General features: G+C 42.2%; 1 protein-coding gene across 2 annotated transcripts in view; it reads right to left on the bottom strand.

The window, feature by feature from the left end:
- Window positions 1–24,404, bottom strand: part of ITGA2 (integrin subunit alpha 2) — a 67,669-nt gene that overhangs the window by 34,847 nt on the left and 8,418 nt on the right. For both annotated transcript variants that reach the window (XR_007244979.1, XM_048502614.1), the window contains exons 2-6: window positions 12,176–12,299; window positions 8,257–8,366; window positions 6,580–6,671; window positions 2,063–2,177; window positions 917–1,044 (exon numbers count right to left, since the gene is read on the bottom strand). Coding sequence is in view for 1 of the 2 variants with exons in the window: in XM_048502614.1 (XP_048358571.1) it covers window positions 917–1,044; window positions 2,063–2,177; window positions 6,580–6,671; window positions 8,257–8,366; window positions 12,176–12,299 (569 nt within the window). In the remaining variant the exon portion in view is untranslated. The remainder of the gene's footprint in view (window positions 1–916; window positions 1,045–2,062; window positions 2,178–6,579; window positions 6,672–8,256; window positions 8,367–12,175; window positions 12,300–24,404) is intronic.

The following is a 24,404-nucleotide window of genomic DNA, read 5'->3' as shown; positions in this document are numbered from 1 at the left end:
TCATCTCCAGACTAAACTTATGTAGCTCCCGAAGCTACTCCTCATGGGGCATAGAATCCAGACCTTTTACCATTTGGTCGCCCTTCTCTTGACCCGTTCCAGCTCGTCAATATCCTTCTTGAATTGTGGTGCCCAGAACTGGACATAGTATTCCAGGATAGAGTGGCAGTATTACATCCCTTGATCTAGACACTATGATCCTACAGATGCAGCCCAGAATCGCATTGGCTTTCTTGACTGTCGCATCACACTGCTAACTCATGTTTGGGTTGTAGTCTATTAAACAGATCATGTTTTGTATGAGGGCTCTGTGAACATCTGAAAGGAGGAAATGGGAAACATTGAAAGCGGATAATAAGATCTGTGGCTCAACACTGGCTCCTCTTCTTTTCTCAGGTCATTTAAACTTGAACCTGCCCAAAGGAGGAAAGGGGGCATCTGAGCCAACTTAACAAGACCTGTGACTGAGTATCTGCTACTCTTTTATACAGTTAATTCAAATCTGGGTTTGTCCACAAACATAAGCTTCAGGCACAAGTAGAAGGGTAACAGACATGGAAAAAGCCATGGCTTGACAGTAGAGTATCTGCTCAGCATGCAGATCCCCCAAGGTCTCATCACCAGCAGCTCCAGTTAAAAGGACTGCATTCTTAGAAGTTGGCACCATAGCAGGAACTGAAATATCTTATGATTAAATGTAGGTTATATGGTCTTGCCTATCAATGGTATTGTGAGTGAGTTTGTTTTGTACAGTTGATTAATAAGATAGATAATAAATAAAAATATACCACTTCTCAGATTCAAACTATGAAACTTTATGGTAAAAGGGACACTATTTTTTTTTCTTTACAGTTGACAGAATTCATAGGTGGCTAATGAAACAACATTTTTTAATTTTCTTTTAAATCCCACCCACCTGAGTGTTTGTAGGGCCTATATCCAAGCCTTGGACAAATTTTGTCAAAAAAGCACTCACAGCATTCCATGGATAAATACTGTTTGACTCATCGCATACCACCACAAGGTCTATGACCGAGGAACACTCTGCAAATGAAAGACAGAAAAAGTCGCTGTCAGATAAAATCTGGATGACATCTTAATTCATATTATGTTCAAAATCCACGGGCAAAAACAAAGAAAGGTTCTTCCTTGAGTCTTTCCAGATAACAAAAAAGACAAAAAAGACCATATCTGCATTGCCACTGATCCAGTGCTAGCACCACCACAACAAATCGCCATAGTAACCAGCACAGCCTTGTTTATTAATTTTTTTTAAAGTATGCCCTTAGCCTCAGCTTTGGGATGGCTCCCAAAAAAACAGATCTAAATAACTCAACAAAAACCATTAATAAAACATTAAAGCAATTATTATATCAAATCATTAAGATAACAAAAAACTGAAGTAACCAGAAACGTCTTAACCAGCACAGAATACAAGAAAGACCAGATCTGCCCCTCATTTGTGGAAAGAAAGACCCTATCTCTAGTAGATACCCACCACCTCTGATAGTGTGGGGAACATCCACAGAATTCTCAGGAAGCCAAGGTATACGTGTTTCCCATAATTGGAAGCCCTTCGGGGGTTGGGCGGGATATAAATTTGAAAAATAAAATAAAAAATAAAATAAAAATGACAGAGATTACACCACCAAAAATTAATAATAAAACATGAAAAATTGTGATACTCATAGCTCTACAGAAAGTGTAAGCCAAGTAAATTAAAAATTAATCAAAGTATAAGCAAAGAAGAAATGTGAGCCTTATCACGAGAGATGTTACATGCACTATCCAGTGACACAAAACCACATTCGTTAGCTCACAATCACAGTGGGTGTTTAGGACTGAGGGGGGGGGGGGGATTCCTGTTTTCACAACTAAATTCCTCACACATGCAAAAGACCAGAATTCCCATTCCAGAAGGTATGTCTTTAGGCAGCATTATGCTATGACATTTAAAATTTACAAACTGAAAAAGTTTTTGAGTAGGTACTTTCAGAAGCACACATTCTTTCTCAAGATGAAGCCATTCCTTTAAAAATGGTGTTTACATTGACTGCCTTACTTTGCAGAGCAGGTGAAAAACTTCTCATGATCTGGAAACTTGGACTGAACTCAGAACAGATTCCTGTTGCGTAGTACTGACTTCCACACTGCTGTGCCCACAAAGGACCACAAGTCTTTGAAACAGAAAACAAAACAAAAACAGTATTCTAAAAAAATGCAAAATAAAACAGACCCTACCCCACCACATTTGACAAACTGCTGAACTGTCAGAAACTATGGCCCACTCCACATGGGCCAATAAAGCTGGATTGGGGGCGGTATAAGCACCATGTTGGGTGGGAACTTCGCATGGTTCCCGCCCCTAACATGACTCCAAACCGCCCCTAACTTGCGCCATCGGCGATTCTTTTATTTTTATGGTTCAATTAGTGATTCTTTTATTTTATGGCAGAGCACAGCTGGGGCTGAGTGAATGGCTGCGGCTGTCAGCCAGTTTTAAACAGAAGAATCATATAAAAATTGAATTTTCGTATAACCTCTTCCCTGGCTCCCATCTGCAGAACCACCAGGGAAAAGCGGCCATCCCATGGCCCAGGGAGTCGGCCCTGCTTGCAGCTTCACAGGCAAGCAGGGGTGATGCGGGAGGTGGTGGGGAAAGGAAACAACTGATGCACCTCCATGTGAAGGTACATCTGTGGCCCCCGGCAGCTGCAATACTGCTGGCAACTAGAGTGTGCAAGCGGTCCTGGGGTTCCACTGAAATCAAGTATCACGGCGTGACCCCACCTCCTTGGCCCGTGCAGAAAGGGCCTATGTTCAGCGTTCACTTCACATCTCGGTCATATGTACATCAGGTGTTTTCATGGGAGGTAACACATCTGCTGCTTTGTGGGAACACTTCTATGCCTCCACTTCTTATCTCTCATCCAAAGGAAAATGAACACAGAAGCACTGCCTCTGAGGCACCTCTTGCCATTTGGAAATGTGGAGGAAGTACATAATACTATTTTGTATGTGGTGTAGGAGGTTAAGAGCTTGAGAATCTAATCTGGAGGAATCGGGTTTGATTCCCAGCTCGGCCGCCTGAGCTGTGGAGGCTTATCTGGGGAATTCAGATTAGCCCGTGCACTCCCACACGCCAGCTGGGTGACCTTGGGCTAGTCACAGCTTCTCAGAGCTCTCTCAGCCCCACCCACCTCACAGGGTGTTTGTTGTGAGGGGGGAAGGGCATGGAGATTGTAAGCCCCTTTGAGTCTCCTGCAGGAGAGAAAGGGGGGGGGGATATAAATCCAAACTCCTCTTCTTCTTTTGCCACACAGGATGATGTATGTGGCTGATGGTGAAGAAAAAATTTCAGACCTTAACAGACCATCGCTAAAATATTCAACAAACATTCAGTATTTTATAAATTTCATTAAAGCCGTCAAGGTTCATTATTTCACAGCTGTTCCAGGGAGACTTTTAATCCCTTAATAACAACAAATCTCCTAATTTCAAGCACACATTTGTTTTCGTTTAATCAAAAGAATTCTCTCCTCAGTACCTGAATATTGATCAACTATAACCACAAATATAAACTCATCTCTTAAGTAATTTCTTTCAGTCTGCATCTGACCAGAAGATGGCACCAATCTTAACATTTTACCAACAAAAATGAAAAAGGTGAGAATTTCTATTTCACATATCTACAAATATCTTGGAGTATACAAGGTGAACAAAATCCTTCAAGAAATGTATGACGTATTACATGGGCTATATTAAAAAAATGAGTATTGCATTCGTAATGTTTGTTTCTACAGAGAAGACTGTCTTTTGCATATAGTGTTGTTGAAGGATTGATCCTGGGGTGTCTAGGCAGGTGCTACTCTTTAAAGGAAGCATCTGCAGTGATTGCGTGCATTGTGAGTAAGGTGTCAAGGTATGCCTCACCTGGAAAAGTTAGCATTGCCCATGATGACTCATCAGATAAAGAACATGGTGTTAGATTATTCGCATGTGATTGTTTGCATGGAGCTTTTCCATGAAAGCCTGTTGATGAAGTGGCCAGAGGGATCCAAAGAATGATTGATCACAAGACCAAACAAGGGCAGTGCAAGATCTTCAAGGATAGTGTAGCAGAAGACTTGAATGGGGGTGCAAGAAGAGAAAACACCCCATTATTTCCCTTCTTTCACCCTCCCCCCTAGTCTCTGTGGAAACAGAGTGCTTATGTAAACCACTTGGATCACAGGCTGGAAAGACTCCACTGATATTGGATCAAAGGCAAGAGTGTAGATATTAAGATATTTCCAGGCAGATTCAAAGCCAAGGGCACATGGAGGCAGAGTTCTAGCAAGGATCAGCTGAAGGCATTCCCTGGCATTCATTGGTCTCCCATCCAAGCACTAACCAAGGCTGACCCTGAGATCTGATGAGATCAGGCTAGCCTTAGCCATCCAGATCAGGCTGTCTTTGTAATGGTATCACAATCTACACAATCTCAGCCCTTTGGAGAAAGGGCAGGATATTAAATAAATGAACAAACAAACAAACTTTTCAACACATCTGCTTGTTACAGTTCCCATAGTACAGGTTTGGATTTTAAATATCTGCAGTATGGGAAGTGCCGTGCATAATGCAAGCAAATCATAAGGGATATGTTTTTCTTGCAGCTTCAGCATGTAAACTGAAAATACGGGATGTGTTTTTTTTCCAGAACTATGCAAATAGCAAGCTCTAAAAGGTTTCTTCATTACTAAGCACACACAATATTTCTAAAGAGCTTCAAAAATAAATGAAAACGTAAATACTGCCCAAAGTTATGGATGATCATGTTGAACCTGGTTAGCTTCACACACACCAGCTGGGTGACCTTGGGCTAGTCACAGCTTCTCAGAGCTCTCTCAGCCCCACCCACCTCACAGGGTGTTTGTTGTTAGGGGGGAAGGGCAAGGAGATTGTAAACCCCTTTGAGTCTCCTACAGGAGAGAAAGGGGAGATATAAATCCATACCCCTCCTCCTCCTACAAAGCTACATTATATGGTTTCAGACTATGCTCTCATGGATGGTAATGTTGTGATGTGGGGGAACAGATATAATGGAATGAGTAGTTTTTGCAGTTTGTTTGTTTTTAAATCTTTCAACTATCCTAACTTTCCTGTTGGGAAAGGTGGGATAGCAGGACTTAAACAAACAAATCCAAGCTTGGATAGGAAACTGAAGATAGGTACTGAAGATAAAAGCAGGTCCAAAGTGAGCCAAGGAAAGAGTGTATTCTATATAAACTTTGGCCGTTTCCGCACCCGGAAGCGAGAAATATGGCTACCGTCGTGGCAGCGGAAAAAAGAACACTTGCCATAGCGAGGCGTTCCTTGCACGCCAAGAAGCTTGGCCCGTGAGGTGCGCATTCGCTGCCCGTCAGCGAAAACGCTTAAACCGCTGCCCGAAGACGCTGTATTCAGAAAACGCATTTAAACCACTCTTTTCCCCATGTGACGCATGCGGCGAGCGCGACTTTCAGGTCGCGAACAGCCGCCACGTGAGCCGATCCTCAAATGGCTTCTGCCAAAGCGCATCTCCCCGCAGGTAGCGAATGGCGGCCATTTTGGGAGGGATGAACTGCTCCAGCGGCCATGATGGTGAGGTCAGCAGCCGCTTTCGCATGGCGCTTCGTCGCGTAACCGACCGCCCATTTATCTGCGGGGCTGCGGGCGCCCGCCAGATTCCGCCTGTCTGTCGCGAACGCTTTTTTTGGAGGCGTGCAGCAATTTCGCGGCGTCATCGGCGTTAAGCTGCTTTTTTGGCCGTGCGGAAACGGCCATAGAGACTGGGGGGAAAAAAATCAAAATATATTTAAATATACAAAAGCACATTAGACAGGATCCAGTCAGCTTTTTTGATCAATCTCCCCTCTTTAATACTTAATACTCCTTAATACAGTCCTAAACATGGCTGTTGTCCAGTCAAGACTGATCATCCCAAATGTAGCCTTTTGGGTGGTCAAAGGGGGGGGGGAACTAGTTGAATCCAACCAGTTAAATGTAAATAGCAAATCTATTTATTTAGATAAACAGTGGGTTGCATCCTATCACTCAGGTCAACTTAGGTATATATGAAGTTGTCTTATACATTGGCCCATCAAGATCACTATTCTCTGTTCAGACTAGCAGTAGCTACCCATGGGCTCAGACTGAGGGATTTCACATCACTTACTACCTGACCTTTTAACTGGAGATGCCAGGAATTGACCCTGGGACATTTTGAATGCCAAGCAGATGCGCTACCACTAAGCCACAGACCCCTCACCAAGTGTGAAGTCTTCCTCAAACATCTCAAGCAGACCAAGAGCCTCTTCCAGTGCAGAAAGGTTCATAGAGATGGAGGGAGACTCCCCAGTTAGCTGACTGGAATGGGATATTGAACATTTGGGTCCTTGCAGCAAGCAGAACTGGAAGAAGACACCACCAATACTGGAATGGATCCACACCGCACATTGCCTTTTCATTCAATACATCATCAATAGACAAAAGGCTACTTTTTAATCATGGATTGAGAACAAATATTATGCTTTTATTACATACATCTCCAGCACTTACCAAAAATCCCCCTGTTCTTGAGTTTCTTATCAAGGTTAGTCCCAGATTCATATTCTCCTTTATCTCAGTAACATTTGGGATGCTTGCAAAATCTGAAAAGCCACAGTACATTGTAAATTCCAGAAACACTTCAAGGTACTATTTTAAACCTATAAATTGTGTGCTGCTTACACATGTTCAAAGGTATCTTCCTACCTATGTCCACTATGATGAATTCATGTGATTTCTTAATAAGTATCTCATGTGAAAATTAAGGGAACGCATTGACATTCTGTGATAACTAGTGTACATTTAAAGAACCTCATTTTTCCGGTAACTCCCAGAGGAAGTTAGACTTTCTGTAGGATCTTACTGTTTAGATTACTACTTGTGGCTGAAATAAGATGATTTTAAAAAAATTAATTATAGTCTACCAGTATCAGATCATTATCCTGTATGAACATCCAATACAAGTTAAAATATCTCCTGAGAAAATGTTCACTTTCAGGCCCCTTCCGCACACGCAAAATAATGCGTTTTCAAACCACTTTCACAACTGTTTGCAAGTGGATTTTGCCATTCCGCACAGCTTCAAAGAACACTGAAAGCAGTTTGAAAGTGCATTATTCTGCATGTGCGGAATGAGCCTCAGAATCAGTAACTGCAATCCTACTCCTTAAACACACACAACTTCTGCTCCCAAGCACAGAATTCAGTGACTGGCATTAAAAATCCGTGCATCAATCTTCATGTGACTGAGATGGTGTGCCAAAAGATTAGTCCAGTCCCTGGCAGCAGTGATGGATCTTGCTGAGGATTCACACACCAATAGTTCCAAAACAAAATGGTCATTTGAATACGCCATCAGTCCCTCAATGAAAGCAAGGCCTTTTCTGAACAAGTTGCTTAAACTTTTCAAGAATGTTTTCCAAAAAAAACCCCTTAATGATGTTTGTCTGCGCTCACCTTCACAACATTTGTAGGTTCTTTTCTTCCTCCAAACTGTGGCTGATACAGCTACAGGAATCTGTATGGTGGGGAAGGGAGGAAACACATTCCTTCCTTCCACTTCTCAAGACTCTAGCTGAGGCTTCTTTCCCTGCACGTACTCTTCCACATGAGTAGTAGACAGACTCTAATCTAGTGAACCAGGTTTGATTCCTCACTCCTCCACAGGAAGCTTGTTAGGTGACTTTCGGCTAGCCACAGTTCTCTTGGAACTCTCTCAGTCCCATCTACCTCACAGGGTATCTGTTGTAGGGACCAGACAATTGTAAGCATCTTTGAGTTTTAAATGATACCGTTTGTGCCAGTATTGGTTTTATACTGTCTGATTGTTGTGGTTTTATTGATGTTTGCCACCCTGAGCCCTGTGGGAAGGGCAGGATATAAATTGAAAAATAAGTAAAATTAATAAAATTAATTATCCAGCTTTCGTACCCATACATAGTAATTAGGAAATACTGGGGCATTCATGAACTTGATCTTGGTTGCCAATGACACCTCCTTTCTCTTAAGAATCTTTTCTAGCTCCTTCGTGACTGCCCTTCCCAGTCTCAATCTCCTTTTAATTTCTTGGTTGCAGTCTCCTTTTGATTGATGATGGTCCTACTTCATAAAGTTCTTCATAAAAATGTTTTCTCGGCTATCTGCCTTAATTCACTCATGAAAATATAGCATGTTAATATTATAACTTACTCTGTAAATTCATCTTTAAACATTCATTGTTTTGCTGATTAACAGCACACTTATAGATGTCTCCCATTCTATTTTTTGGATATCCACTCCAGGGTGAGCCAACAAGTAACCTGAAAACATAACACAGTATTCATAAAAAGCCTTCAAGCTAAAAAAAGAAACTTTTAAAAGATGGATAGCCCTTCAAATAAGAGCCTCAGTAAAGAGAAATGTTTTGGTATGGCACCCAAAAGACACTAAACCAGGTAACGGGGAGGGTATTCCAAAGGTGAAAGGCCACCACTGGAAAAACCCTGTCTCCAGTTGTAGGCAGGGGCACAGAGAACATGTTTTGGGGAAGAACATCTTAAATGGCAGGCTGGACTGTCCTGAAGGAAATGGTCCTTCATGTACCCTCACCCAAACACTTTATCCTCAAACAATCTGGGAGGTAGATTATGCTGTAACTGGTACAAGATGATTCATATTTGAACCTGTGTATCCCTAATCCTAGCTCAATATCTTTAACCACTTGACTATACCATACTGGCTGTGAAATGCTGACAAGAATATATTTCCATGACATGAAATGGAAGGTGCGCTATGAGTTCACCTGAAGACTCCATCTAAACAGCTCCAACCAGTACACACTATCAAGAATTGCAAACCACTGAGTTCATTGGTGTTTACTCCTAAAAAAGTGTACCTAGAACAGCAGTCTAATTCCAACAACTTAATGTAAGAGCTCACATTACTATTAAATTGACCTTTATGGTAGATTGTTGACTGACTGCTGAGGGTGCAGATCAAAGAAACTGGCACAAAATTATTGGGTTCACCAGATGGCTCAATGGGGAGGCTTTGCAAACCAACAATAATCTAGACTTATGTCCACGAGGAGCTTTAAGGAGAATTTATTTTTATTCATTTTATTCCCTGCCCTTCCTGACCAAGGTCTCCCTCCCTGCCGGGCATTATTTCCAGAAATCTTAAGGACATGTTTGCTATAGGGAAAATATCCCCAATAGATGCTGGAAATTCCAAAGTATTATTATTCTATTTTGTCTCTGAAATTATACAATTAAATGTCTGCCTGCACCAGCGTTATCTTGTAATGATAGCTTGCATTTAACAGATGTAGATGAAGCATATTATTTTCACAGGTACCCAAAGAGAAAACAGCTGCAACTAACTGCTCACTTCTCTTATGTAATATAGCCATGGGGGGGGGGGGAGGAGCTGCCTGGATTGCTCCATTTCACTGCTAGTCTGCAACTGAGAAGATCCACCCTTTCCTCAATACTATAAATACACATCCTGGCATTTACCGACATAATCGTGTAAAGTAAGAAAAGACAATCGGTTGGATCCAGACAACTTATTGACGTAATTCTTTTACTAACTACAAGCCCTGCCTTGCATGGCTTTTAAGAACATAAGAACAAGCCAGCTGGATCAGACCAAAGTCCATCTAGTCCAGCTCTCTGCTACTCGCAGTGGCCCACCAGGTGCCTTTGGGAGCTCACATGTAGGATGTGAACGCAATGGCCTTCTGAATATATTTGCTCCCGATCACCTATGGTCTGCTAAGGCATTTGCAATCTCAGATCAAGGAGGATCAAGATTGGTAGCCATAAATCGACTTCTCCTCCATAAATCTGTCCAAGCCCCTTTTAAAGCTATCCAGGTTAGTGGCCATCACCACCTCCTGTGGCAGCCTATTCCAAACACCAATCACACGTTGCGTGAAGAAGTGTTTCCTTTTATTAGTCCTAATTCTTCCCCCCAGCATTTTCAATGGATGCCCCCTGGTTCTAGTATTGTGAGAAAGAGAGAAAAATTTCTCTCTGTCAACATTTTCTACCCCATGCATAATTTTGTAGATTTCAATCATATCCCCCCTCAGCCGCCTCCTCTCCAAACTAAAGAGTCCCAAACGCTGCAGCCTCTCCTCATAGGGAAGGTGCTCCAGTCCCTCAATCATTGTTGTTACCCTTCTCTGCACTTTTTCTATCTCCTCAATATCCTTTTTGAGAGTCCTGTCCCTGTGACTATGTGACTATGCAGCTCCCATGATTACCAGAAAAAGTGGCTGAGATTTAGCTTGGCTGCCATTGCTGCCCGGGGGAAGGGCGAGGAGAGGGGCAGGCTCAGAGCCGGCATCCAGCCCAGCACGGGGCTGGGCCACCCACCTGCCAGCGTGAGTGAGTAATGTGCCTGGAGGAGGCGAGGTCATAGCCTTATATGGGCAGGCTGGCACATCCTGTGCCTTTCTTGCTCAAGCACCAATGGCTTCTCCCGCCCTTCCTCCCCTGTGGGTCTGAGTTTTTTGTTGTTGGCATTCTGATTACGGTGAATGTTGTTGTTATTTGCATTTCATCTGTCACAGCCAGGCAGGTTGCGCATGGGGGCTGATCTGTTCAGGGGAGGAAGAGCCTGCGTGATGGCCCTCCCTGTTTGGTGGGGGCCTCCATAAGAGGCCTGGCGGTGGAAAGAGACTGTGAACCACATGTCGAGGCAGGGGCTGCTGGTAGCTCGCACCCCCTGGTAGCAAGGGGAGTTCATCCAGAGGTCAGCATCTAGATGCCTCCCACTATCTTGCTGCTCCAGGCTTGGTGTTCCCCCCCATGCATCAGGTTGGGGGAAAGTTATTACTGTGGGACAGCAGACATGGCATCCCCTATGCTACACCTCTGCTTCCTTTTGCCAGCACACCAATAAAATGCCTGTGGTCAAACTTTACCCACACAATGGGTTTTCTGTGTCTCCTTCTGCACCCACGGACCGCTTTCTCCCCTCCTCGGGCAGCAATAGCCATTGCCTGCATTTTCTACCAGCAGAAAAGCTGCTTGCATCTAACCCAATGTGTAATCCTAAACATTTGTTTCTACTCATGCTGAGTAATTGTGATGGACAGCAGCTCCCTGGCACATCTCCTTTATGATTTTCACAGTACCCATTTTCACTATATTTACAAACAACAATCAAATCATCCCATCCCCCCCTCCCCTCCCCCCCCGCCATGCTTCTGTTGATTGATTAATTTGGCAATATCTCTTAAGCAGAAAAACATAAATCATCTTGAATTCCATGGTTTTAATAGCATATTTTGTACAATTTTTAAATTTTCATGAAGAAAATTATATATAAAATGCCAGGAAACAGTACAAAATACAAACCGGGGGGGCGGGGGGGGAGTAAGAGTCATTATGAGGCTGGTTCAGATAGCTGATTTTTAAAAAAACTCAAATTATTTTCATTTCAATTCAACCTTTAATGGTATGTAACTCAAATTATTTTTGCATATCTAGGAATCCCTCAAATAGGCAGACCCTTTTCTCTTGCCTGAAACAGTCCCATTGTTGCCTTAATTTTCCATTCAAGGTGGAAAAACAAATCATAGTAGGACAGCTGAACCTCTCATTTTAAAAATAAGCCATTCTGTATATGACTTTTTAAAAACAAAGTCATTATCTAACTTGACCATCTAGGTACTTGCTTCTAATTGGGCTGTTAACACAAACTTCCTACCCTGCCTTTGACAATACCAATACGTTAGTGACAAAACTGAAACACTCCTTTGGAGAATTATTAGTCAGCTTTCTAAACATCCTGCCAATGAATGTTCTTGCCAGTAGGTCTGAATTTAAAAGGGTGTGAAACTGCAAACACAGAGACAAATGAAGGGAACAGACAGTGGGTGGAACTGGATCAAAGTGTAACATGAGTTATCTAGAAAAGGTTTAATTATGATGTAGCCAAAAATGGGTGCAGCAAGAAATCAACTTTGCAGCCTATAGCGACTTTTTTTCTATTACCTGATTGGGCCTTGTCATGTAATGATTGAAATATGGGCCACATTAAAATAAAATTTCATAAGTACAAGGCTTTAGGTTTCCCTTCTCACTCTGAATGAAGAATTTTTTTAAAAAATGCTTACCATTTGCCTTCTTGGTTTAAAAGCTGCTGAACTATATATCCAAACTGCTCACTTGAGGGTCCAGAGAATACTTTTGCTCCTTGGAGTCCAATATTGTATGCTCTGCAGAAGTTTTGAAGAATGCCTATTACAAGGAAGAACAATACTGCTGTAAAAATCAATTAAGCAAGGAAATGGATTTTGTTGATGTACTCTCTTCTCGTCATGCCAATTCTGCCCCTTCGCACCTTATTTAGGTGTCACTTTTATGTATTCTATATTTCTACAACTATGGCATATGTGGGCAGGAACTGGCATTATGACAGAAAGCATATTGAGAATCTCAGTGGTTTTTAAAACAGCAAGTTCCTAGCAAAGAAGATGAGTTGGTATTTATACTTTTCTCTACTGAAAGAAGTCTCAAAGCAGCTTGTAATTATCTTCCCTTCCCCTCCCCATTACTGGCACCTTATGAGGTAGAAAAGGCTACAGAGTTCTGAGACAACTGTGACTAGCCCAAGCAGGCTTCATGGGGAGCATCAGTAATGGAGGGTTCTGATCTACTTTCATGCTATTGTTGCATAGTAAAATCAAGTGGCAGCTGATGGGTTAAACCTCTTCCTTCTTTCCTTTCATGGTCCCAACACAAACTGAGGTGGCATGAGCCTGCAATGTACATGTTATGGATGGACCAAAATGCATGTTCTTTGTCTCATCTGTATGAAGTTTAAATAATGATAAGCTCTAGTTCAACCCCAGCTCAGTATATATTACGGTAAAGACTACTTTATAACTAATCATGCAATTTCAAAATACTTAGAAGAATTTCAGAGTATTTTACTACGATATTTTGTCATTCAATGGCAAGATGTACAGCAACAGTTTTTTAAAGGATTACAGATTAACAATACAGGAAGAACCCATAAGCATTTTAGCACGAATCATTCCATCTCGAGATGACGGTAGACGCAGTTAGACACAAATGAAATCCTTTTACCTTTATAAGTGAGTCTGGTTTCCAGGCATTTTATTTTGCACGGACGGAGATTGTTTTCAGTCTGTATGCAAAATAGAAATGGAAATTTAAAGACAGGAGTTGAACAAAATCAAAAGAATTCTGAACTTAAGTGTGAGCACTTTATATTTTGAAAGCATGGTGCAAATGAGCCCCAATTCAATCTAAAAGCTCACTGGTATTGCCCATATGTGTGTCACAGACATAATTATCAGACCTACTTTACAGAGGAACACAATGCCATCTTTACTTTGGCTGATTCCGCCGGTAAAAAACAGCGGTGTGAAAGCGTTTGAAAACGAGTATAAATAGCACACACCGTTTAAACCCATTTTCTCATTTTCACACGTTTTCACGCTGTTTTGGCCCATCACGGAATCCGACGCGCCAAGAGATCAGCCCAAATGAAATCCACGACCAATCGCTGCGCCAAAATAATGCACTTTCAAGCTGCTTTCCTGGCTGTTTTGCCATTCATGCAACTGAGCCACCGAGCAGCTTCGAAGTGCATTATTCTGCGTGTCTTGGAATAACCAATATTCACTACTATCATTCGTAGAAGATCTATGGGAATTTTGCCTTCAAAAACATCAATCATCTTTGGACTGTGAGAGGAGCATTTTAGAAGTAGTCACGACCAAGGGATGTATATTCAGTGAGTGCAAAAGACAATTTTAAGTGCTTATAAAAACAAAGAATCAGTGTGGTGCTGTGGTTAAGACCAGGTAGACTCTAGCCTCGGAAACTGGGTTTGATTCTCCACTCCTCTACCTGAGCAGTGAATTTTCTGGTCTGGTGAACTGGATTTGTTTCCCCTCTTTCCCTTTGAAGCCTGCCTGGTTGACCCTTGGGCTGGATTGCAGTTTGCAGAATTTCATTTGCCCATACCTCACCACAAAGATGTCTGTTGTAGAGAGATGGGAAGAAAGGAGCGTCCTTACAGACTGTGAAAAAAACTAAAAGGCCGTTTCGCCGCGGGCAGAAAATGGCGGCCTGGAGATGGTAAAAACGCCGTCTCCAGGCATACCATTTACGAGGCGCAGCAAAGCGCCAGCAGCGCCCTAAGCGCCATGCGCCCGACTGGGTGGCGTTTCCCCGACTTCCTGGCATTCGCTTTTTGAAGCGCCGCGTGACTATGCGAGGCGAGCGGCAGCGGCTTCCATCGACTCCCCACCCGGCACTCACAGCGATACCTGGGCCTCCCGGTAAGCGAGGAGCCTGGGGAACCGCAGCTCTACCCTCGCGCCTTCGAGGCGGCGCAGGTCGAAGGGGGCGTGTCCCCAGGAAACATCCCTTGCCCGACAGCGCCGAACAAAATTAACGAAATGGAAACATCCGGGTTGTGCGGGCGCTTGCGCTCAGCGGCGCCCGACTGCCATACTCTTCCGGGGACTTAATCATTGCGGGGCCAGTCCCAGCGTCTTCGAGGTCAGCGCGAGATGTAACCCAGCCATTTCAAGCTGCCGTAGGGAAAGCGGCCTAAAGCTGAGTCTGCGAAGGAGCAGATCAACACAACGTTTTTCAATGGGCACCAGACCAGTCTTCTACATAATTTCTCAATATTCCCCCTTGCAACAGTTGTGACTGCTTACAAATTTTTACTGTCATTTTGTAACTTTGTAAGGTTTGATTACTATAATTTTTTTGAATATAACCACTGGGTTCCTGGCAGGAATTTTTAAAAAATGGATTGAGAAAGCTAAAGTTGCTAAGACTTGAAACATTCAGACCTGTTTGGGGAAATTGGGACATTTTAATCAGAAAATAGACTGGCTGATTAGGGTTTTCCAGACTTCATGGCTGTGGTCCACTGCGTTTAGCTTCAAACTAACTAGAATACAGACTGTTTACTGATAAAGAGGTTCCTGGACTATACAGTACGTTTGCCATTCCTCTGCAAGTCAAGGTCCCAGTGCTTGTTATGTTTTGGACTGAAACTGAAACTTTTTCTTTACCAATTGAGGAAATGCTTCATGAAGGTCACATCTTCGTTCCCCCTATCAGCAGAAACCCTTCCACCTAATGTCATACAATCTTTTCCTCAAAAGCTGTAGAAACTGTAGCACTGTAGCAGGCAATTACTTGAGTATTGATTTCCTTCAATCTTACTGATCGGCTAACCCATGAAACCATAGAATTGGCATGACTACCTAAATTATACAAATGTTAATTTAATTGAAATTATTTTTAAAAATCCCATTAAGTCTCAGGCATCTGATTAGTTTCAGAATTCAGAAGCTGAACATCTACAACATAGGCTTAGATATTAACAGCTAATTATGAATTTATAAGTGGTTAAGACTTGTACGATGAAGCATCACGTTATGACATGTAACAGCCACCATAGACGATAGGCTACCATAAATAGCATTCATATCTCCTGTTAACTTTAACAATAGGAAACAATTAAGATTATGAGAATAGCTCTGCTGGATCAGAGCAGGGGTCCACCTAATCTAGAGTTCTGTTTCATAACCAGTTGCCCAAGAGTACTCACAAAAAGGGCACAGGAGCCAAGGTCTTCCCCTCATGTTGTCTCTAGAACTTTTTTCCAGAAGTTTGCTGTCCCTGAATACAGAGATTCCCTATAATCACCATGGCGATACTTCATAAATTGGACTAATCCCATTAAATCCATCTATAATGCAATGAATACATGAAGCTGTTTTAAACTAAGGCCGTTTCTGCACGGCCATTTACACCATGCCGGCAGGAGTTCTGTCGTCGTGGTGAAGCTCTGCTCATATGCAAGCGTCGCGAGCGAACAACGGGGAGGCCGGCAGAAGGCAGGAAAACAAAGCGCGGAGGGCATGTGCGCTCTCCATGCCCCACTTACGGTGTCCTCCTCATAGCCCCTGGAGGTGGGAGGACAGTGTGAAGCGAGGTTCGCGACGCCCGCCAGGCGACGAAGAGGACACCGTGAAATTAGGCGGGGGAGGGAGAAAGCGTCTTCCAGTAGGCGCGGTTCGCGCAGCATGCCACCGGGAAGACGATCCCTCTAACAACAACCCTTTAAAGGGTTGTTGTTTAGGGCGGCTTGACGCCGCCCTGGGGGGAGGGAAGAGGCGTCAGGTCGCCGCTGCTGCGTTGCAGCAGCGGCGCCTGTGCGAACGGCGGCCTGGGGGCGCCTTTTTTGGAGCCCCCAGGCCGTCGTAAACGGCCGTGCAGATACGGCCCGAGTGATGGTTGATCAAGGTTAGTATTATCTACTTTATGAAGCAGCAACTTTCCAGAGTAGGTCGTTCACATCACCTACTACTGATCCCTTAAGCTGAATTTGGTACTTTCTGCCTGCAAAACAGATGCTTGGTCACAGAGTCATGATATCTCCTTAATTTATGTATCCAATTGCAAGTAATGATGTAATTTGATGGATATTCAGGAATGCACATGCAAGCTACATACTAATTCTGAACATGTTAATTGAAACCTGTAAATAAAACCAATGGACATGCAAATATATGCACTCAGGATCTGTTGCACATGAACACAGATCCCCCCACAGCACATACATTCACTTTTCAGGGTGTACAAATCTGATACATTTCCAAGATGGTCAATTCTGCTACATGCATTTATTGTGTGTGACAAAGGGCTATGGTGTACATTGACAATCTCACATCATTCTTTGAAAATATGTACTTCTTAGGTCCCTAAGTTTAATTCCCTGTTTGTCAGCCCCTGAATTCTTTGTAAAACCACAGCAAAAGAGGCTCCTTTTCTATATTTTGACCACCACCTATGTTACCAGGGGACAAATATAAATGTCAAAAAGTTATTAACATCCCTTGCCAACAGAGCAGAAGTCAGTTTACACCATTAACTTCAAGAGTCACTTCAAGACTATTAACATTAAAAGGCTACCCTGAGAACTAAACATATGAAACATTCCAATTTGTAAATTGTATTATGACAAATCGAGAGCCTGCATGGTATAGCTTTATTGTTGTGATTGTGAGAGCTTATGATTGTGAGAACTAATATGGTACAGTGGTTAAAAACAGCAGATTCTAATCTGGAGAACTGGGTTTGATTCCTCATTCCTACACATGAAACCAGCTGAATGACCATGGGCTAGTCACAGTTCTCTTAGAACTCCATAAGCACCACCTGCTTCAGAAGATGTCCATTGTAGGGAGGGAAAGGGAAAGTAATTGTAAACTGCTTTAGGGCTCCTTAAAGACAGAGAAGCAGGCTGTAATAACCAATTATTTCAGTATATAGGTCCTAAGTCATGAATTTCATAACCAGCCATTATATTGGACTCAGAAGCAAACTGGTAGCTAGTGTACTCTATGAAGATGGTCAAGATGGTCAAATCTCAATGGTCAAGATGGTCAAATCTGATACATTTCCAATACTTTCATTTCTGATACATTTCTGATACTTTCAGTTATCTTCTGAAAATAACAAGGATATCAACCTTCTGAACTAACTACAGTTCCAGGCTGTGTTCAAGGGCAGTCCAACATAGAACACATTACAGTAATACATCCATGAGATTACAAAAGGATAGATCAGTGTGACAAGTGAGTATAAGAAAGGAATGGATGAACAAAATGAAGATGACAGAAGGAAATCTTGTCCATTATACTAGACTGCTTTTAAAACAGTGAGGCTGGGAACATGAGCACCCCCAAGTTCTTAATCTACTCTGCAAATGCCAACTCTATCATATCCAGGTTTGGAGATTCAGATGCAACAAATACCAGATTCGGCCCGAATCTGGGTGAATTCGGACCAAAATTGGCCGAATATGTCCTGCCTGAATATGAATGAATCTGAATGCAAGGTATTCAGGCTGTTTTGGGATATTTTTGGGTTTTTTTGCGTTTTGGCATGCAGGGGGTGCATACCCTGAAATTTTAGTACCACTACCTTTAAAAATGCACCCCTGACAGGCACCCCAAGATATTTGCTCAGATTCTCTGCTTTGCAGTGCCTTGGTTCCATTGTAGCCAATGGGGAATTTCTGAGTGTGTAAGCAGGCTGCACATTTTTTAAGATTGAGGCACTAGACTTTCAAGGTGGCTCCAGGAGGCCCTCCTGGTAATAGTATCCAAGCTTGCTTCTGGGGGTGGGGTGGGCGGGTTGAGAGAGTTCTGAGAGCTCAGCCAGCAGGCTTCATGTGCAGGAGCGGGGAAACAAAATAAGCTTTTTGGGGGCCCATAAAATTGAACCTCCAGAAGCAAAGTTCACCAAGCCTGGATGCTATTACCAGGAGGGCCTCCTGGAGCCACCACTAGCTTTAAAAATGCGCCCCCAGCAGGCCAAAATGTGAAAAAACACCAAAAATACAAAAAAAAATCAGAGGGACCTGAATTTTTCAGGTATACCCAAATATTCGGGTATATCCGAATATGTTATTTGTATTATTCGGGCATACAGATAATTTTATGCCTGAATAAATCCGAATTTCTAGGATATTGATCAAGCCTAATCACATCTACTACAAGAGGATCCAATCCCTCTAGAACATAAGCCTTCTCAATGATCATCAGATCTGTCTTGTCCGGTTTTAGGTTCAGCCTGTTTAACTGTAGTCACCTGACCATTGTGTTGAAACAACAATTCAGACAATTATTATGTATAAAAAAAGGGATTTCCAACAAGATCCTGTAGCTGATCTGGACTCAGCATGGTTCACTGTGAGGTCTGACTTAACTGACCACAATTTGTCAGTCAACCGGACATTTGTAATATCCTGGGCACAGAAACAATGACACAGAAAATAAGTCTTCCTTGCTTTGTGGTGGCAAAGCAATAAACAGAAAAAGAAACAATCCTGGAGTTTAGTTATTTACATCTGGTATGCTAACTGGAGTTTGTTGCATTGATCATAGTTTCAGCAAAGCATAGTACACTGTAAAAATCACAGTCACAGTAGCAGTGGTTAGATTCTACACTACAGCAAACATCCATCTATTTACACAGTAATACTGTAGAAATAATTTGAAAGTGAACTTTTTTGGTCTCTTCCTGACTATTTATAACTTCACAAATCTATGGAAAGTAGTCTGCCAAATGCAATACAGTCCCATTTTGTTCTTTCATTCAGTCTAGAATCTTTTTTCTGTCTTAAACATTTGAATTAAGCTGCAACAGTCAGGAAAAGATATCCTGATGCAGAAAAAGAAATAAACAGCCAAGTTTGCTTCAGTCCTATTTTGAGCCCGAAAATGAATAAAAGTTTCTTCTATTTTTTATTTATATTAACAGAACTCTGGTCAGTACAAATGATGCAACAATGTTTCACGTATACAGTGATCCAGTACAGTAATATTTTGATCCTACTGATCTTTCAATACAACTTACACATGCTCAAGTATCATGAAATTAAAAACTATATAATGTTTGTTGTACCTTTTCTGGAATGTATACATTTAAAATGTTTTGCCAGGCAAAGTTTTATTATGTAATTAACATGATTTAGTTATTCATTAGTTCTGTAGAAGGGCTCAGAGCAGTTCATATACAAATATTTCACAATAAAACACTGCATACATTCATCAAATCTAATCTTATGGCTTTACACATAAGCCTGGTGTGGAGGGAGCTATTTAGAAACCTAGCAAAATAACACACACAAGAAAACAGAAAAAGAAACATAAAAGGAAGGAAGGCCAGCTAAGATAACACCGTTGCTGCCCTCGTCCAGAAAGGCCTGGTGGAACATCTCTGTCCTACAGGCCCTGCGGAACTGAGATAAACTCCAATTAGCCTGAAGGCATGAAGTTAAAATTACTGTTCACCAAAAGAAGGCAATAAATTGGGAAATGTGGAAGGGGAAGAATGTCCATTTGTATTTTAAACTGTAAGGAAGTTTGAGGACATTGTGGCTAAAAGCAGGAGATAAATTTAATAAATTATTAATTAAAATTGTAAATGCTATTTTACATACTGCTTAAATAACCAAATTTCTACAGCAAACAGTTTGTGTTCACTAAGATGGCAATATGGCAATACTTATGCTCATCCCAGGCCCAGAACCCAATTTAAAAAAAGCAGGACTAAACGGTTCTTTTGAGGGTCCATTTGGGGGGGGGGGAACCATAAAAATATATTGTGTGCTTGATATGCTGGTAGCACTTATCGAACAACATGTAAGCATACACACACACTGTAAGGTAGTCAATCTCCAGATATGTCTTGGAATGGCCAGGTGGTAGAATATCTGGTTTGCATGCAGGAAGTCCTAAGATGAGGTGATGTGAACTACCACAGCCTTGAAAAGCCACTGTCCTGTCAGTCTGAATAATCAATGCTGACTTTGATGGACCCATGGTCTGATCCAATATAAGTCCTCCTGGATTTAAAATCAAGCTCCAAGCTTTGCATGTGTAGATGCCAACGAGGTGTAGCTGGCTTACAGCAACACCAGCATGAAGCTTTCAAGGCAAATGAGAAGCAGATGTATTGCCACTGCCTCCCTCTGCAGAGTCTTCCTTGGTGGTCTCCCTTCCAAGTGCTGACCCTGCTTAGCTTCCAAGATCTGACAAGATCAGGTTATACCAGACCTGGGCATTATACGGCCTGCGGGCCACATCCGGCCCGCTGGATGACCCTGACTGGCCCCCCCTGCCGTGCTGGGGAGCAAGGCGCCTTTGAAAGCCCCGCAGAAGCTGGCTGCCGGCTTCTGCGGGGCTTTCAAAAGCGCCTCGCCCCCTGCCTTGCTGGGGAGCGAGGCGCCTTTTAAAGCCCCGCAGAAGCTGGTTGCCTTGGCTGCCGGCTTCTGCGGGGCTTTCAAAAGCGCCTCACCCCCCTGCCTTTTGGCCCGGCCCTCCATAATATTTTCTGTTTCTTATGGAAAAAATAATTGCCCACCCCTGGGTTATACCATGGTGCTGTGCCCCATTACAATCTCCACTTGTCTTGGAGGAAATGGACACAATAAGCCAACAAGGGGAAGAAACTCTGTGTAGGCACAGAATCAATTCTACAAACCCCTATCAATTTTACTCAAAAGCAGTGCCACAGCACACAGTTATCCACAATACCAAATTTATTCAGAAGTGGTACCATAACATACAATTATTCTTTTTCAAATCTTGTAAGCATCATATACTTAAACACACTAGCAATGAGGCCCATCGTACGAACAAATACAACAGGTTCTAGAAAACTGTTGCCGTGTTGGCACCCACTGAAGGTTTACAGATCCCCCACCCTTCCCTCTCACACACACAGGCAGGCTTCCCTAACTTTTCAAACAGGCTCTCCTTTCTCAGATTTCCTCCTCCACACACAGAGACACCAATGTCTGTAAAACAGACATTAAAATGTGCAGAAGCACATATTAAAATGAAAAAAATGTAAATGATTCAGGCTTTTTACACATTTTTGAAATGTGTCTCTTATTCACCAACATTGAAAAATATTATTGTGATCATCACACTGAAACAAAAGAAAAAATGACATGAGAAAAAGGAGACTACAGCACAGATTGCTGCCGGTACTCCTCACATCCCACCTTTGGGAACTGTGTGGTGCTCAGGTGCCTGGTGGTGGGGATGCGCAGAGTTCCAAAATGTTGCCAAGGCACTTTCAGAGCATGTTGCCATAAACTAACTGTATCTTGAATGTGAATTAATGATTTAAAATCAGGGTGTGCAGCACAGATTCTTCTTTATTTAGGTTGTATCCTTCCCCATTTCCTTTTTCCTGGCAGCACAGTCGTTTGCATGAATAGCCGGAAGAAGACCCAATAAAGTTCAATGGTGCTGACTCCCAGGTAAGTATGCTTAGAATTGCTAAACACAATGGGCCTTTGCATTAACATTCAAAGGATTGCACTGCAAACCCTTTACAAACATGAATGTTTTCCAGCAGAATATAATTTGCAAAGTGTTTGCTCTTGGCTAAACATCTTGCTTGTTTATGTTTAGTATGCACTGCACTGCACCAGTGGGTACCCTTAATGAGCTCCACTGCCAGATTGAACCAGAACGTCTCAGTGATTTACTGTGTGAATCTATTTCTTCTGTACCCAGAAACTTCTGAAAGATCCCAATGCTCTTCATCCAACTGTGTTGTTTTAAAATGGATTTGTCTTAAAATGTGTGTTACTTAGAAGGTAAGGGCAGCAGTTTCATTTTTAAAAAATCAGTTTTGCTTCTGATTTCCTACTGGCGCACGCCTGGGCTTCCCCATGACCCCGCTCTGCGCGGGGTCATCAAAAGCGCCGTTTGGAAGAGCGCCAGGAATGATGCGCGCTGAGGGGGCGCGACAGTGGCAGCGTTGGGGCAGCTGCGTTGTCGCTGCTCCTTTAGTGGGGAGTGCCGGGGGATCACACGCTACTTGCCTACAGTAGTGCGGAGCAGAAGGTAAGCGGGAAAATGCCCAATAATACTGGAGGAGGTACTGTGATGGCCTGCAGCTTGCAAGAGGTTAGATTGTTATTATATTTCTATTTCTTCGAGGAAGTAAGCTTTGAGTTGCAGATGGCTAGCTTTTTATAGCAAAAATCCTGCCAAACAAGTTGGTCAGGGAGTTTCAGTGATGTGTAGTCTGTTTTTATTCATTTGAAATAAGTCTCGTTAGGTTTAACAGGAATGTGCTCATGAACATATAAATCTGCCTTGCACTGTGTCAAACCACTGGACCCTCTACCTTAGCATTATTTACTCCGACTAGTGGGGGACTTCAGAGGTTTACTCACAGATTGTTCCTAGTCCTGGTACCTGAGATTCTGTCGCATGGAGCGGCCTGCATCTGAACATAGAAACTACAAGAAAAGTATAAGCTCTGCCGCTAAGTTATGGCCCATCAGCTTATCTAGGAAAACAGATTCTGAAAAAGCAAACTCAGATCTGTGAATTGATGCCACAAAAAAAAGAGGGGGGGGGGGAAATCTTTATGGTGTCACATAATCTCTTATCCTCGGAAAACTGGCTATTCCTTTTCACTTTTGCAACAAATTCTTTGGACAGGATTTGACTAAACACTGTCTTTGCTCCTGCAACTGAAAATACCTTTAAAAAAAAAAACAAGTTCAAACACTATACAGTTTGTATGGGTTTTTTGTTGTTATTTTTACGTAGAATGAACTTCTTTATGAGAGAAATAGATGATCCAATCTTATATAGTTGAGGTGGCCATATTACCATCTGGCATTCTTTCTTTATCTTTCTCTTCTTTCTCTATCTTTTCCTTCAGGATATATTTGAGTTTATCTCACCCCTACCGGAATTTTATATCTTGCCTCTTGGATTGAATAGGTGCAACTGATTAGAACTACTAGAATGTTTTAATATTTGTAGCTGTTTTTATGTTTTAGATCAATGTTTCTTCCTCTTTAAAGTAATTTTTCATATGAAAAGTTTAAAGAATTGAATTTTTTTATGAACACAGTTGTATAAACTTCAGTTAGCCTAGGAATTATCTCATGATATAAGTAATAACGTTCTGGGATTAGACTTTCTTCACAGCTGGCTGGAGGAAGACAATCACTGGTTACGGAGTGTAGAAACATTTTGCTAATCCTGTCTGCAGTTCCAGCAGGCAGCCCCTAGTAGAAACTTTGCTGTGAAGCTAATTTTGCCCATGTTTGATGCAGGCAATCCCCGTGCCTGCATGCACACACATTCCACTAGCACTATGTGTAATTCATTCAATCCACAAAACAGAAGCCTTTTCCAAATGTCCTCATGAATGAGGAAGAACTGTTTGTATGGGTGACAAAAACATCTTCTGAATACCCTTTTAAGGATTCTTTAGTTGCCACTTCTAACAATATTAACATATAAAACAAGACAGCCACCACACGTGTTTCTGGTTGATAATAAATTGTGTCATCTCAAGGGCACTTGTCCCAAGCTTATTTCTCCATGCTGTCTGCTTTCTCACAAGGGTACAATACATTCCCTGGCCACTTGTCTGCTGTTGTCTCCAATTTTGTAAGCTGTTTATTTTTATTTTTTAAAAAATGGTTTGAACTGAGTTACTATTTAGGGGTTTCAGCCTTCATTGTCTGCTCATTACAACTCTGGCTGATTCCGCACACGCAAAATAATGCACTTTCAAGCTGCTTTCACAACTGTTTTTGCCATTCCGCACAGCTTCAAAGAGCCCTGAAAGCAGCTTGAAAGTGCATTATTCTGCGTGTGCGGAATCAGCCTCTGTTTCCTCTTCTGTTTACTGATGTCAATGAAAATACACTTTCCTCAAACTGAGCCAATTAGCACTATTACTGTATATCTATTAGGAATAATGCCTAATGATACAGTGATATAGCAG

This window comes from Sphaerodactylus townsendi, linkage group LG07 (genome assembly GCF_021028975.2).
Source record: "Sphaerodactylus townsendi isolate TG3544 linkage group LG07, MPM_Stown_v2.3, whole genome shotgun sequence".
Classification (NCBI taxonomy): Eukaryota; Metazoa; Chordata; class Lepidosauria; order Squamata; family Sphaerodactylidae; genus Sphaerodactylus; species Sphaerodactylus townsendi.
The sequence above is the reverse complement of the archived record's forward strand: the minus strand, read 5'-3'. Positions and strand labels throughout refer to the sequence as shown.